Here is a 12,548-nt window from a genome sequence, read left to right as displayed (position 1 = left end):
TCTGCACACATTCAGCATAGATGCATGTTCCCCCCAAATGTATTCTATCCACACTGGTTCAATCAATGTATGTGGAACTCATGGATACAGAAGGGAGACTGTGTGGGTCTGCCACTAGTAATAAGTTAATTTTTTTTATTATTACAAACATTAGCAGCCTTCACTTTATAAATATTTCCCCCACATCTATGTTTATGATTCTTACAGGTAGTTTTTGATTTGTATCATAAAATTAGCTCTAGAAAGTTACCAATTAAATCTATCACTCCTATATGGAACATCCAATTTCCCCAAACACTTGTCAGTTCTGATTGAATGCTCTAGTCTTTGCCAAATTAAGAGGCAAAAAATTCTTTGACTGCTAGGAAAGCTGAATGTGTACTTGTCATTTGGAATTCCTTTGGTCAATTGCCAACACTTATCTTTTGTCCATTTTCTTGTTGAGGATGTTTACATTTTTCTATCAATATTAACTCCTTGCCATATACAATGCAGTCATTTCCCCTGGTTTACCATCTGCTTCTCTGTTTTGTTCTTGATGGGGTTTATGAGGAGCAATTTATGTTTTCATGTATTTATATATAATTACTCCTTCATTATGATGTTTTGTCTGTATATTTTTTCAAAAATGGTCCTTACCTCAAGATCAGATGAACATTTATTTTTTTTCTGATTCTTTTGTGTTTTGTTGTCACACTTAAATCTTAAGTCTCTCTGGAAGGTATTTGATTGGGGGTATAGAGAAAGGGCTACGTTTATTTACCAAGGGTTGTCAATTGTCCCCAAACTGTAGAACAATCTTTTCCTACCAGCTAATTTAAAAAGCAACCTTCCTACCATGCTAATACTTACATAGATCTACTTGGGTCTGTTTTTATAGCCCTTCATCATGAGTATGTTTTTGTCAGATTAATCCATTTCTGCTAGGGTTGGTAAATTGTCAGTTTGTGTTGTTTTAAGGCAGTACAGGACATTGAAGAAGAATGGGCCAAACCCACACCAGCCCAGAGGCAGGAATTAGAGGCTCTCCAGAAAGAAAACAATCAAACAAAGGTGAGTCAAAAACTGTACCAAGAGACATCCTTGGAAGGGAGTTCAAGAAACATTAGAATTGAGCTGTTTCTATAATTTATCAACCCTTCAAACACTAAAAGGAAGATGCTCTTTAAAAATGAGAACACCTTTATTGATTTTTCTGATTGTAAGAATTAATAAAAGCTTGTCACTTAAAGATTCTAAAAAATACAGCATGTTATGAGTTCTTTGCCAAGTTAATTAATGTAGATCCTCCACATAGTTTTTAATGACTCTAGAGTATTCCATTTTGTGGATTGGGTATCATTTCGCTAGCCCATTTCTATTATTAGAGTCAGGTTGTTTCTAGCCTTTGCTGCTATAAATCACTTTGGCAGCGAGCACCAGGAGGTCCAGTACTGTGTCTAATTTACACATACTGTGTTCCCAGCACCCGGGACAGGTCCTGCAAAGCTCCCGGAACACTGCAGCCAGCATCTCCACCTTTAGCTGTGTGTTCTGTTATTCCGTGGGATAGATTTCCAAACATCCATTTTTTAGAGCTCCAGACTGTGGCACCGACTCATACACCTCCTGCCCATGAGCAGTGTACGTGAGCCCGAGTGACAAGGTGGGCCCTAACAGAAGGTGTGGCCTCTGCCTCATGGTGCTCTGTCCTCCTTCTTTAGACTTTGCCTGAGTTTGCATCTGCAGCACAGAGTTGAACAAAATGCCACCAAAATGTAGAGGTCTCATTTGTACTTAGGTTCACATAGAAAGTAATTCCACAAAGGCTCCGACACTTGGAGGTTTTTATGGATGGACTGCAAAAAAAAAAAAAAAAAAGGAAACAAAAGGAAAGGCACATACTGCCAGTTCTGCCAGTTTAGTATCTCCCCTTTGGTATTCCACTTCTGCTTTGCTAAAAATAATAATAATAATAATAATAACAATAATAAAAACCTTGGAGTTTAGTTTCTTGTATGTCTGTAAATTTTGACAAGTGCAGCATCTATTTTGACGGGTAGAATATTACTGCTCCTTTGGTCACAGTTACAAATTGTGTACACCATGGCAGTGCATATCTGCCCTAACTTCTTAATTAAGCAAAAATACTGTTTTTAGTATGCAGCTGCTCTCTACCGGAACGTGTATTTGTATTTTTTTCCCACAAAGCAAAATATATTTTCTATGATAAACATTTTGCCTAAATTTGCCATATGATTTGTGAAGATAGTCTTTTAAAAACTTTGAATACACAAATTAGATTTTAAAAATTGAGTCATTATTGAAATTAACTTGTTTTCTCTCACAGTGTCTAAGTGTACTAATCCATAACCAACATTATTTAAGCGTTTTGGAGTTCTTTTGTTAATGGAACAAACATATTAACAACTTTGACTTTGTTTGATGTACACGTACAGGAAAACTTGGAATTGGAAATGAGTGAAATTAACGTAAAGAGTCATTTGATCTGAATCAGGGATAAGCTAACTATGGCTTATGGGCCACTTTTGTAAATAAAGTTTTATTGGAACCAGTCATGCTTATTCATTTATGTATTAGCTAAGGCTGCAGTGGCAGAGGTGATAAGTTGCTACACAGACCATATGCCCCTAAAGCCAGAAGTATTTACAGAAGACTTTGCCAGCACCTGTTCTAAATGGAAATATACAAACATACCTTCCACAGCTATATATATGAAATTATTCAGGTATATTCTTCTTAAAAGAACTAGTTTTTCAAATAGAGAATCCTTCTAGGTTTCTGTCTTCTGGTTTGCATATAGTTAATGATATCACAACATCCTTAAGTGAAAAATGCCAAAACCCACTTTCTGGCAAAATGAAACTTTAGTTTTAATTAAACTCTTTCATTTCTTTAAACTCATTGCAGCCAAGAGTTTATTGAAATTTTTAAAAAGTGTTATCAAATAAGAAACAATTATAGGTTTCTGCCACATTTTAAGAAAGTATCATAGCAAATGCCTGAAACCTTTAGGTAGGTTTGACTTGTAAGTAATATTGAATGTGGTTCATTTAGATGCCTCTCTATACCACATTAAACTCTCTCTTTTCTCTGTGACAAAAAGACTCAGTACCACGTATTCCTGCCCTATAATTTCTGATGCTTTCCACTGACCCAATCAGAGGCTATTTAAGCTGAAGCCTGGGCCATAGCTAGTCCACATGGCTAGCAGAGACAGTAGCTTCAAATACTCATTCTGCTAGTGTGAGATCGGGAGTCTCTTGTCCCTCCCTGCTTACGTCTTGGCATGTTTCATTTTATCCTAGAGCACCTCACATGGTCCTTGAAAGGGAGACGTAAGTTCCCTAGCATCAGGAAAGGATTGGGAAAGAGCAGGGCTGTCTCGGGCTGGTAGTCTTTCTGATTTAACCATGTGCTAAAGGGAGAACTCTGTTCTCTGCACACACATCTCACTTACACGCCACTAGGCCAGGACCAGGGCGACACTACAAGAACAAGGTGGAGGTCACCAAACCACATCAGCTCATTTTAACACAGTCATTAATAATGATACTTATAGATGTTAATGGGACGGGAAGCCAGGACCGCAGGTGTGAAACCTCTGTTCTTGAGTCAGTTCAGAAGCAGAGCGGGAAGTTTGATTTTACAAGTAATGTGAAAATGTCCCCTTGGCACTTGGAAGCTGTCCACAACTTGCTTAGGAAAGAGACCTACTTGTGCTCTCACTTCATTGCCATTTCCAAAATCTCTCTCTCCACCATTGTATAAAGCAGTCTGAAAAATGGACTTTTCCTCCTATTTAGATCTCAGGTTAACTTTTAAAGTATACAATTGGGACACAGTGGTGAATGAGGCAGGAATGGTCCCTGCCCTGCAGGACACACCTGGAATTTCCCCAGGGCTTATTGTCAGCACAGAGGGCACAGTGTGGTCCAGAAGAAGAGATGTTTTCACTGTGAGCAAAGTCCAGCAGTCTGTTAGAATGACAGCAGCTCACATGAGATTTTCACCTGCTTCAAGTGGTCTTTTGCTTCCTCCTACCCCTCACCCCTGGCCTTGGCAGTTTTTGGAGCTGTCCCGGGGGGTGCGGCACTACGGATGCATGCAACTGGACCCACTGACGTGCGACTACCCAGAACCCGGCTGCAGGGCCCGTCTTTCTGTCGGCAATCATGAGATCAGCTGCTGCATAACACTGCCTGACAACCAGATCCAGGATGTCACTTTCCAGATGAGCAGGGTGAAGTGCTGGCAGGTTACTTTCCTTGTGAGTATCTTGGCACCTGGCTTTGCCCATGATTTTAAAAGATCCTATTGCTCTTGGAAGACAGAGTTGGTACTAGGGAGATCAATAGGCCATTTGATTGAGTACCTCGAGTAGAGAGGCATCTAAACCACATTAAACATCACTTAGTAGTAAAGCCTGTCTAATGTGGTATAGGTTCCCCATCTGGGGCAATAGGGACACCAATATTCTGACCTTCCAACAGCAGCCTTCCCTACTGCCTGAAGGGTGGTGAGAGCAATAACAGCAGCTGGAACTAACAGCCACCACTCACTGAGTACACAGTAAGTGCTCAGTGCTGGCAGGACCCTACATGCTGACCGGAAGAGCCCTTGTAAGGGGCCGTAGCAGCACGCTTACATTGCTGTCTCCTCGCCAGCAAAGCTTGCTTTTTTTTTTTAATTGTTCATTTATTATTCTCATTGATAGACAGTAGCTCCTCCTCATAATAATAATATATGTACTACACACCTACAAAAGTCAGCATTGCAAAAGAGTTAACCAGGTACCTAAGCTTTTGGTTTGGTTTCGTTTTGTTTTTATTACCCTTTTCTTTGTGCCAGCAAAGCTTTCTGATCAGATGTATTGAGTGTCTACTTGGTAGCAGGTCCTGTGCTGGCCTCTGCCACATCTGTTATTTAATTAAATTCTGACAAGTACTCAGCGAGCTAACTGGGATTATCCTCTTTACACAGAAACCAGATTAGTAGAAGACAAGAGCTTCCAGGGCAATTGTGATACCCAGTTGTTAAATCCATGGGACCCATGGGGATTTTTAGCTACCTCTGACTTGACCTCTCTTTGGCATTTGATAATGTCAGCCATTTCTTCCATTTCACAATCTCCTCTCCTTCTCCTATTGTTGTGGGCCTCTTCTTCTGAGCCTTGCTGAAAGGCTCTTGTTTTCTGGGGCTCCATTTCTAGCATTGTTTTCTCTCAATAGAAATAAACTAACAGATCTCTCTCAAAAGTCTGGTGTTTCCTGCGGCCCCTGGCCACCTTCTCCAGATGTCTCGATGACATCACAAGCTCAGCCTTTCCCTACAAGCAGGCTTGTCCTTTGCTCTCAAGACTGTGCTGCTCTTCTTCCTCCTGTGTCCTCTGTGTTGACAAATGGGGCTTCCACCAGTACCTACTCACTGATTGCCAAGCCAGTGATATTGCTGATGGAGACTGTCCTGTCTGTTACCTTGCTACCCCTCAAAGATGCCCCTTTCTCTGCACCCTTACGGGGTGGTCTCAGCATTCCCTGCATGGATGGATCAAACAGCATCCGAACCCTTCTCCTTTCCCCACTCTTTCTCCTTTGGAGTCAAAGAAAATACATTGTATGATTTCACTCCTTTTAAACATACAGGAACCTGTTTTGCAGCCCAAAATTGAATCCATCTTGGTAAATGTTCCTTGTGTGCCTAGAGTGTCTTTGGCTATTGGATGGAATGTTCTATACCTGTCAGTTGACTTTTTTTTTTTTTCCACAGCACAATTCTTTGGAAATTCATCCAAGTTGCACATATCAATAGTACAATATATTCTTTGCATTACTGAACAGTAGCCCATGTTATGGATGTACTAAAGTGCAGTTTACTATCCCTTTGAAGGACAGCAGGTTGATTTCAGTTTCTAGCTATTATGAATGTAGCTGCTATAATATTCATGTATCAGTTTTTGTCTGAGCTCAAGCATTTGTTTCTCTGGAATAAATGCCCAGGAGTGCAGTTGCTGAGTTGTATGGTAATTACACTTTTAGTTTTTAAGAAACGGCCAGGCTGTTTTCAAAAGTGGCTGTATCATTTTACATTCCCATCAGCAATATGAAGGATCCAGTTTCTTTGCATCTTCACCAGCATTTGGTGGCATCACTATTTTTTATTTTAGTCTTACTGGTAGGTGTGGGATGGTATCTCATTCTGCTTCTCATTTGCATTTTGCTCATGGCTAATGATACTGAGCATCTTTTCATGGGCTTCTCTGCCATCTGTTTATCGTCTTCAGTGAAATGCCTCTTAACATTTCTTTCGTCCATTTTCTAATTGGGATGTTTGATTCTTTTTTTCCCTTTCTTTCTTCATTTTTTTCTTTTGTGGTGCTGGAGATGGAATGGAACCCAGGGCCTCATGTTAGGCAAGTGCTCTACCACTACACTACACCCCAGTCCAATTATCTGCTTTTTTTAAACAGATTTGAGAATGCCTTATGTATTATAGGTGCCAGTCCTTTGCTGGCCTTCTGATTTGCAAATATTTTTTTTTCTCTCTTTCTGTAGTTTTTCATCATCTTAACAGGGTCTTTTGCAGAGCAAAAGTTTTTCATATTGGTGAAATCCAGTTCATTCAATTTTTTTTCTTTTATGGATTGTGCTTTTTGGTGTCAAGTCTCAGACCTCTTTGACAAAATCTTAGATCATGAAGGTTTTTTCTATTGTTTCATTCCTAAAGGTTTTGTAGTTACAGGTTTTACATGGAAGTCTCTGAGTGATCTTGAGTTGGTTTGGCACAGGGCACGAGACTGAGATGTCTCCCTCTCTTGCCTCTGGAAGTTCAGTTGCTACAGTGCTGTTTGTTGACAAGTCTATCTGTCCTCAGTTGAATGGCTTTTGTACCTTTGTCAAAATCAGTCAGCCCGTTTGTGTGGGTCTCTTTCTGAGTTCTCTTCTGTTCTGCTGATACGCGTCTCTTCCTCCACCAGCACAACACAATCGTTTCCTTTCTTTGTAGCAGTTTTATTGAAATGTAATTTGTGTATCATGCAATTCACCCACATGAAATATACAATTTGATGGTAGTCAGTATATTCACAGAGTTGTGCAGCTACCTCCACGGTCATTTTAGAACACTTTTATCACCTCAAAAAGAAGCCATATACCCTTTAGCTGTCACCACACTGTCCCTCATCCCAATCAGCCCTAAGAAACCACTTGTCTACATTCCTTCTCTATAGATTACATTTGCCTTCTTGGATATTTTATATGAGTGGAAGCATAATACGGAGTCTTTGTGATTAGTTTTTTACTTAGCATAATGTTTCCAAGGTTCATATTGATTATAACATGTATCAGTACTTCTTCTTTATGACCAAATAATATTCCACTGTCTGGACACACCACCTTTTATTTATCTGTTTATCATCAAAATGCTTCTCATTTGCATTTTGCTCATGGCTAATGAAATAGCTGAAATTAGTGGGCATTTGGGTTGTTTCCATCCTTTGGCTATAATGAACTGAGTGGCTGTGTACATTTGTGTACAAGCTTTGGGTGGGCACGTATTTTCAGTTCTCTTGAATATAAACCTAGGAGTGGAATTATTGGATCAAATGGTAGTTCTGCCTTTGATGTTGAGGAACCACCAGACTGTTGTCCACATTGGTTGTATCATTTTATCTTCCACCAGCAGTGGCTGAGGGTTCTAATTTCTTCACATTCTTGTCAGTACTAAATATTATCTGATTTTTTAAATTCTAGCCAACCTAATGGGTACAAAGTGGTACCTCACTATGGTTTTCTTTATTTCAGTCTTCTTTCTCTTTGTGCTTCATCTTGGGTACTCACTATTGCTATGGCTTCAGGGTCACTGATCTTTTCTTCCCTAATGTCTTAATGTGCTTTTTATCCCATCCAGTATGTTATTACATCTAATATTGTACTTTTCATCTCCAGAAGTTCCATTTGGGTCTTTGAAAAATATATCTCCCATCTCCTCCCTTGTCACGCTGTTTTTCTGTAAGTTCTCTGGTGTTTGGAGCATATTTTAAATACGGTCATGCATGGCATAATGGTGTTTTGGTGGATGACAGATTGCACATACGGTGGCCTCTTATGAGATGATAATGGAGCTGAAAATTCCCTTTGCTTAGTAGCTGCCATAATGCCATAGCACAATGCGTTACTTGTATGTCTGTGTGATGTTGGTGTAAATAAACCCACTGCATTACCACTTCTATTAAAAGTGTAGCATACCCAATTATGTACAATACCTAATACTTGATAGTAATAATGAAAGACTACATTTCTGGCTTATTTACTATCATACTTTTCATGATCAGAGTGTAGTTCTTCTACTTACTAAAAAAAATCTACTATAAAACAGCAGGCCATGTTAGCCAGCTGCGGCTTCATACATTCCTTGATTGTATCAAGAGGCCACATTGAGTGATTGATGTGGGTAGAACCTGTGCTCAGCATGCCCAAGGCCTGGAGTTAAATCCCCACCCTTCCCCCACCCAGATAACTGTCACATCAAGTGATTGACATATACCGTCTAGGTTTGTGTGAGTACATTCTGTGATCTTTACACAATGACAGAAATGCTAACAACAAAATTTTTCAGAACGTATTCCCATTGGTAAGGGACACATGGATATAACTTAATATTTTGGCCTACTAACTCATCTTGTCACTTCAGAGTTTGTTTTTAGTATTTGGTTTCTCACCTGTTTGGATCATATTTCCTCCTTTGCATGCCAGGCATTTTGTGGTATGCTAAGCGTGAACTTCACATTGTTGAATGCTGGATTTTATTGTATTCCTTTAAAGGTATTAGACTTCGTTCTGTAATGCAGAACATTGGGGCTGGTTTTACTCCTTGGAGTCTTGCTATTACACTTGTGTTTTTTATTATTATTATTTTTAGTTGTAGGTGGACATGATATCTTTATTTTTTTTAACGTGGTGCTGAGAATCAAACCCAGTGCCTTACACATGCAAGTGCTGTACCATTGAGCCACAACCCCAGCCCCTACACTTTCTTAATGTAGATCCAGAGCAATCTTTAGTCTAGGGCTAATTCAACCGTTATCATCCCCTACCTTCCTAGGACTGCCTAGTATGGTCTCTACTTTGATTGCTGAACACACAAACTCCGCACAGTCTTGTTTGCAGGCTCCTGGAATTGTTCAGTCTACTGCTTTTCATTGGGGTTCTTTTCTGGTCTTGAGTTGTTCTACTTCACACATGCACAGACCATTACTCAGGTGAAGATTTGAGAAGAACCAATCTAGATGCCTTTCAACAGATGAATGGATAAAGAAAATGTGGTACATATACACAATGGAATATTAATTAGCCTTAAAGAAGAATGATATTATGGCATTTGCTGGTAAATGGATGGAGTTGGAGAATAACATGCTAAGCAAAATAAGCCACTTCCAAAAAAACCAAAAACCAAATTCTTTCTCTGATATGTGGATGCTAATTCACATAAAGGTGGAGAGCACTAGGGAGAAATAAAGGGACTTTGCATTAGGCAGAGGGGAGTGAAGGGAGGGGAGGGAGTATGGGGGGAGGAAGGATAGTAGAATGAATCAGACATTATTACCCTATATGCATATATGATTACTTGACTGGTGTGATTCTACATCATGTACAACCAGAAAAATGAGAAGTTACACTCCATTCATGTAGGATGTGTCAGTGCATTCTACTGTCATGTATAACTAATTAGAACAAATTTAAAAAAAAAAAAAGACTTGAGAAGAACTCTCTGGAGCTCATGGTATTCTACCCCATGAATTCTTACCTCAACTTCTTCAAAAATTTGTCCCTTTCTTCTCAACTCAGCAAGCCCTCTGGGCTCTGTTTTGTTTCCCTCTGCTGGTGCTACAACTTGGAAACTCCCCTAGTGAGTAAGCTGGGATAATCATGGGGCTCACCTCATTTGTTTTCCTTATCTCTGGCATTATGGATTGTTTGTTGTCTGCAAACAGCTGTTGCTCAATTTATGTTTTCACACTGGTGCTATCAGACCAATATATCTAAATATAAATCCAGGGGTATTACCCAGCTTTTAAAATCTCTTGATGTCTGTTGCCCTCAGGATAAAGTCTAGAATCCTTAACTTAGCTGATAAGCGTGTAAGAATTATGGCTCTTTAGTGGCAACCAACACATCAGACTCCAGCCATAAAAGGGGACTCGTTGGAAGGCTATGGAGCAACCTACAGGTTCAAAGGAAAAACTGAAGCTGAGGCTGAAGAGAGTCAAGAGCCAAAATAGGAAACACTGGATCCACTCCTTGGATCTCTTGACTTTGGAACCCAATAGGGGCACAGGGAACATTCGTCCAGTTGGCCTAAACTTGGGTCATAGTCACTCTGATTGGTCATTCTCTGAAAGTCCCAAATAGATGCCTACTGTGAAAGGGGGATGCTTTTCACAAAGAAATATGAGACACTATTACTAGGAGAAAGAGTCAGAGATGCTATATGGTCAAAAATGGTAAATGTGCCCCACCAGGATTTTAGGATTTGGCCCTGGCCCACTCTCCCTGCCCACTGCATGCTTGGAACCTGTGCTGCGGCCACATAGCACCTCTCACGGTGTCTCCAACATGCCAGCCTCCCTCCAGCCTCAGTGGATTTGCGTTTGTATTTCTCCTACCAGAATTCATCCCTCACCTTCCTCTCTTGAAAAAAAAAAAAAAGACAAAAACAAACAAACAAACAAAAACACCATGACAAATGAGGACAGCTTCTATTCTGCTCAGATGCCTCTCCTCCCAGAGGCCTTCCCTTGCCCTCCTAGCCCAGGCTAGGGGCCCATGCTATTTCCTCCCATAGACCTTGCGTTTGCTTCCCTGATCACATTGACTGCATTGTGCTGTGGTGATTGACCTTCCTGGCTTCTCAATTACTAATAATTTCTTGGATATAGGGACACTCTTATTTTGATAGCTTGCCTACCACATAAATAGGTACTTAGATTTCTATTGAAAATCAAATACTATCTTTTCCTCTGTCTGTAGGGGACTCTGCTGGATATGGATGGACCCCAGCGAACTCTCAATCAGAACTTAGAGCTCAGATTTCAGTACAGCGAGGAGAGTCACTGGCAGTGGTTTGTTATTTATACCAAACAGGTGAGTTCCCAGGGCACAGCATGATGACCCTTTGTGATGGAGTGCTGTCTTGCTGGTTGAGGTGGACAAAGCATATTACCTTAACCCAGTGAGAGCAGGGCATAGAGTGTGCTATGCACATTCTTTTTGGACTATAATATCTCTTCGTTTCTTTGGTTTCTGTTTCGCTTTATTAGTCACTATGGCCTTCGTATCAATTAGAAATGAATTTAGTTACTGTGTTAGTTCTCCATTGCTGTGACAAAATACCTGAGATCAATAAAATTAAAGGAGGAAAGGTTTATTTTGGTTCATGGTTTCGGAGGCTGTAGTTCGTAGTCTCTTTTCCCTATTGCTTTGGGCCTACAGTGAAGCTGAACATCATGATGGGTAGCACAAGGTGGAGCAAAACCATTCACCTAATGGTGACCGGGAAGCAAAAGAGAGGAAAAGGAAGTGAATTACTAAACTAACTTATGCTATTTCCAATTAGATTAAAAATGACAGGCATTCTAAAATGTTATCAAAATATCAGAATAACATTTGTATTGACATTATGTTAAACTTGAGACCCACTAAGTTCTGTGGAACAGTCTAATTTCAGGTAAACAAAGCGCTGTTCCAACTCTCCACTTACAGTACAGTTGTCACACTTCAAGGTACTCTGAAAAATACAGAGTACTGAACCACAATCCTAGGTTGCAGACATGGGTCCTTTAGGTTCATCTTAAATATGAACATCCTAGGGAAATGGTAGAATGGTTTGCTGAGATAAGATCTGCAGTCACTTGCAAAGACAGAGAGATTTTGGGCAGCGAAACTACCCCCCTACCCACCCCATTAGAAAGCTAAGTGCAGTTAAATTTTATTATGGCCTTTTAATCTAAACAGCAGCAAATGAGTTCACAGCGCGACAGAGTGGTGCAATAAGCATTCCTTGAAAGGATTCCTAGTAAGATCTTATTTCCTTGGAGTGTGAGTTTTATTGATGTGCACCCAAGGGCTACTTGTGCAAAAGACAGAAATTTGACTTGTGTGCCTTGTAAATACCAACGAAGGCTTGGGCCCAAATCTTTTCTATCTCTTTAAACAAAAGCTTAGTTTGTTTATTTATTTTTTTTTTATTTGCAGTTGTATTTATTTGGGGTTAAAACCTAGGGTCTTGCACATGCTAGGCAAGCGCTCTACCACTGAACGGCATCCCCAACCCTTTTCATTTTTTATTTCAAGACGGGGTCTCACCAAGTTGCCAAGGCTGGTCTTGAACTTGCAACCCTCCTGCCTCACCTGCGAGTATCTGGGTTTACAGGCAAACACCACTGTGCCTGGCAAAAGCTTGGTTCTTCATGTTTAATAAACCCAACCTGGTTTACAGCAGAGTCCTAGCCCACAAATTTGTGCCCCCCATGTAGAAAGTGGAATCGGTTG

General features: G+C 40.2%; 1 protein-coding gene across 2 annotated transcripts in view; it reads left to right on the top strand.

Moving 5' to 3' along the window:
• The window catches only part of SNX31 (sorting nexin 31), a 62,095-nt gene that overhangs the window by 37,950 nt on the left and 11,597 nt on the right, over positions 1-12,548 (top strand). For both annotated transcript variants that reach the window (XM_079153733.1, XM_079153734.1), the window contains 3 exons: positions 961-1,053; positions 4,067-4,270; positions 11,028-11,141. In XM_079153733.1, the coding sequence (XP_079009859.1) occupies positions 961-1,053; positions 4,067-4,270; positions 11,028-11,141 (411 nt within the window). The remainder of the gene's footprint in view (positions 1-960; positions 1,054-4,066; positions 4,271-11,027; positions 11,142-12,548) is intronic.

The sequence above is a fragment of the Sciurus vulgaris genome (genome assembly GCF_902686455.1).
Source record: "Sciurus vulgaris genome assembly, chromosome: 1".
In the NCBI taxonomy this organism is placed as follows: Eukaryota; Metazoa; Chordata; class Mammalia; order Rodentia; family Sciuridae; genus Sciurus; species Sciurus vulgaris.
This window is presented reverse-complemented; position numbering and strand designations above follow the sequence as displayed.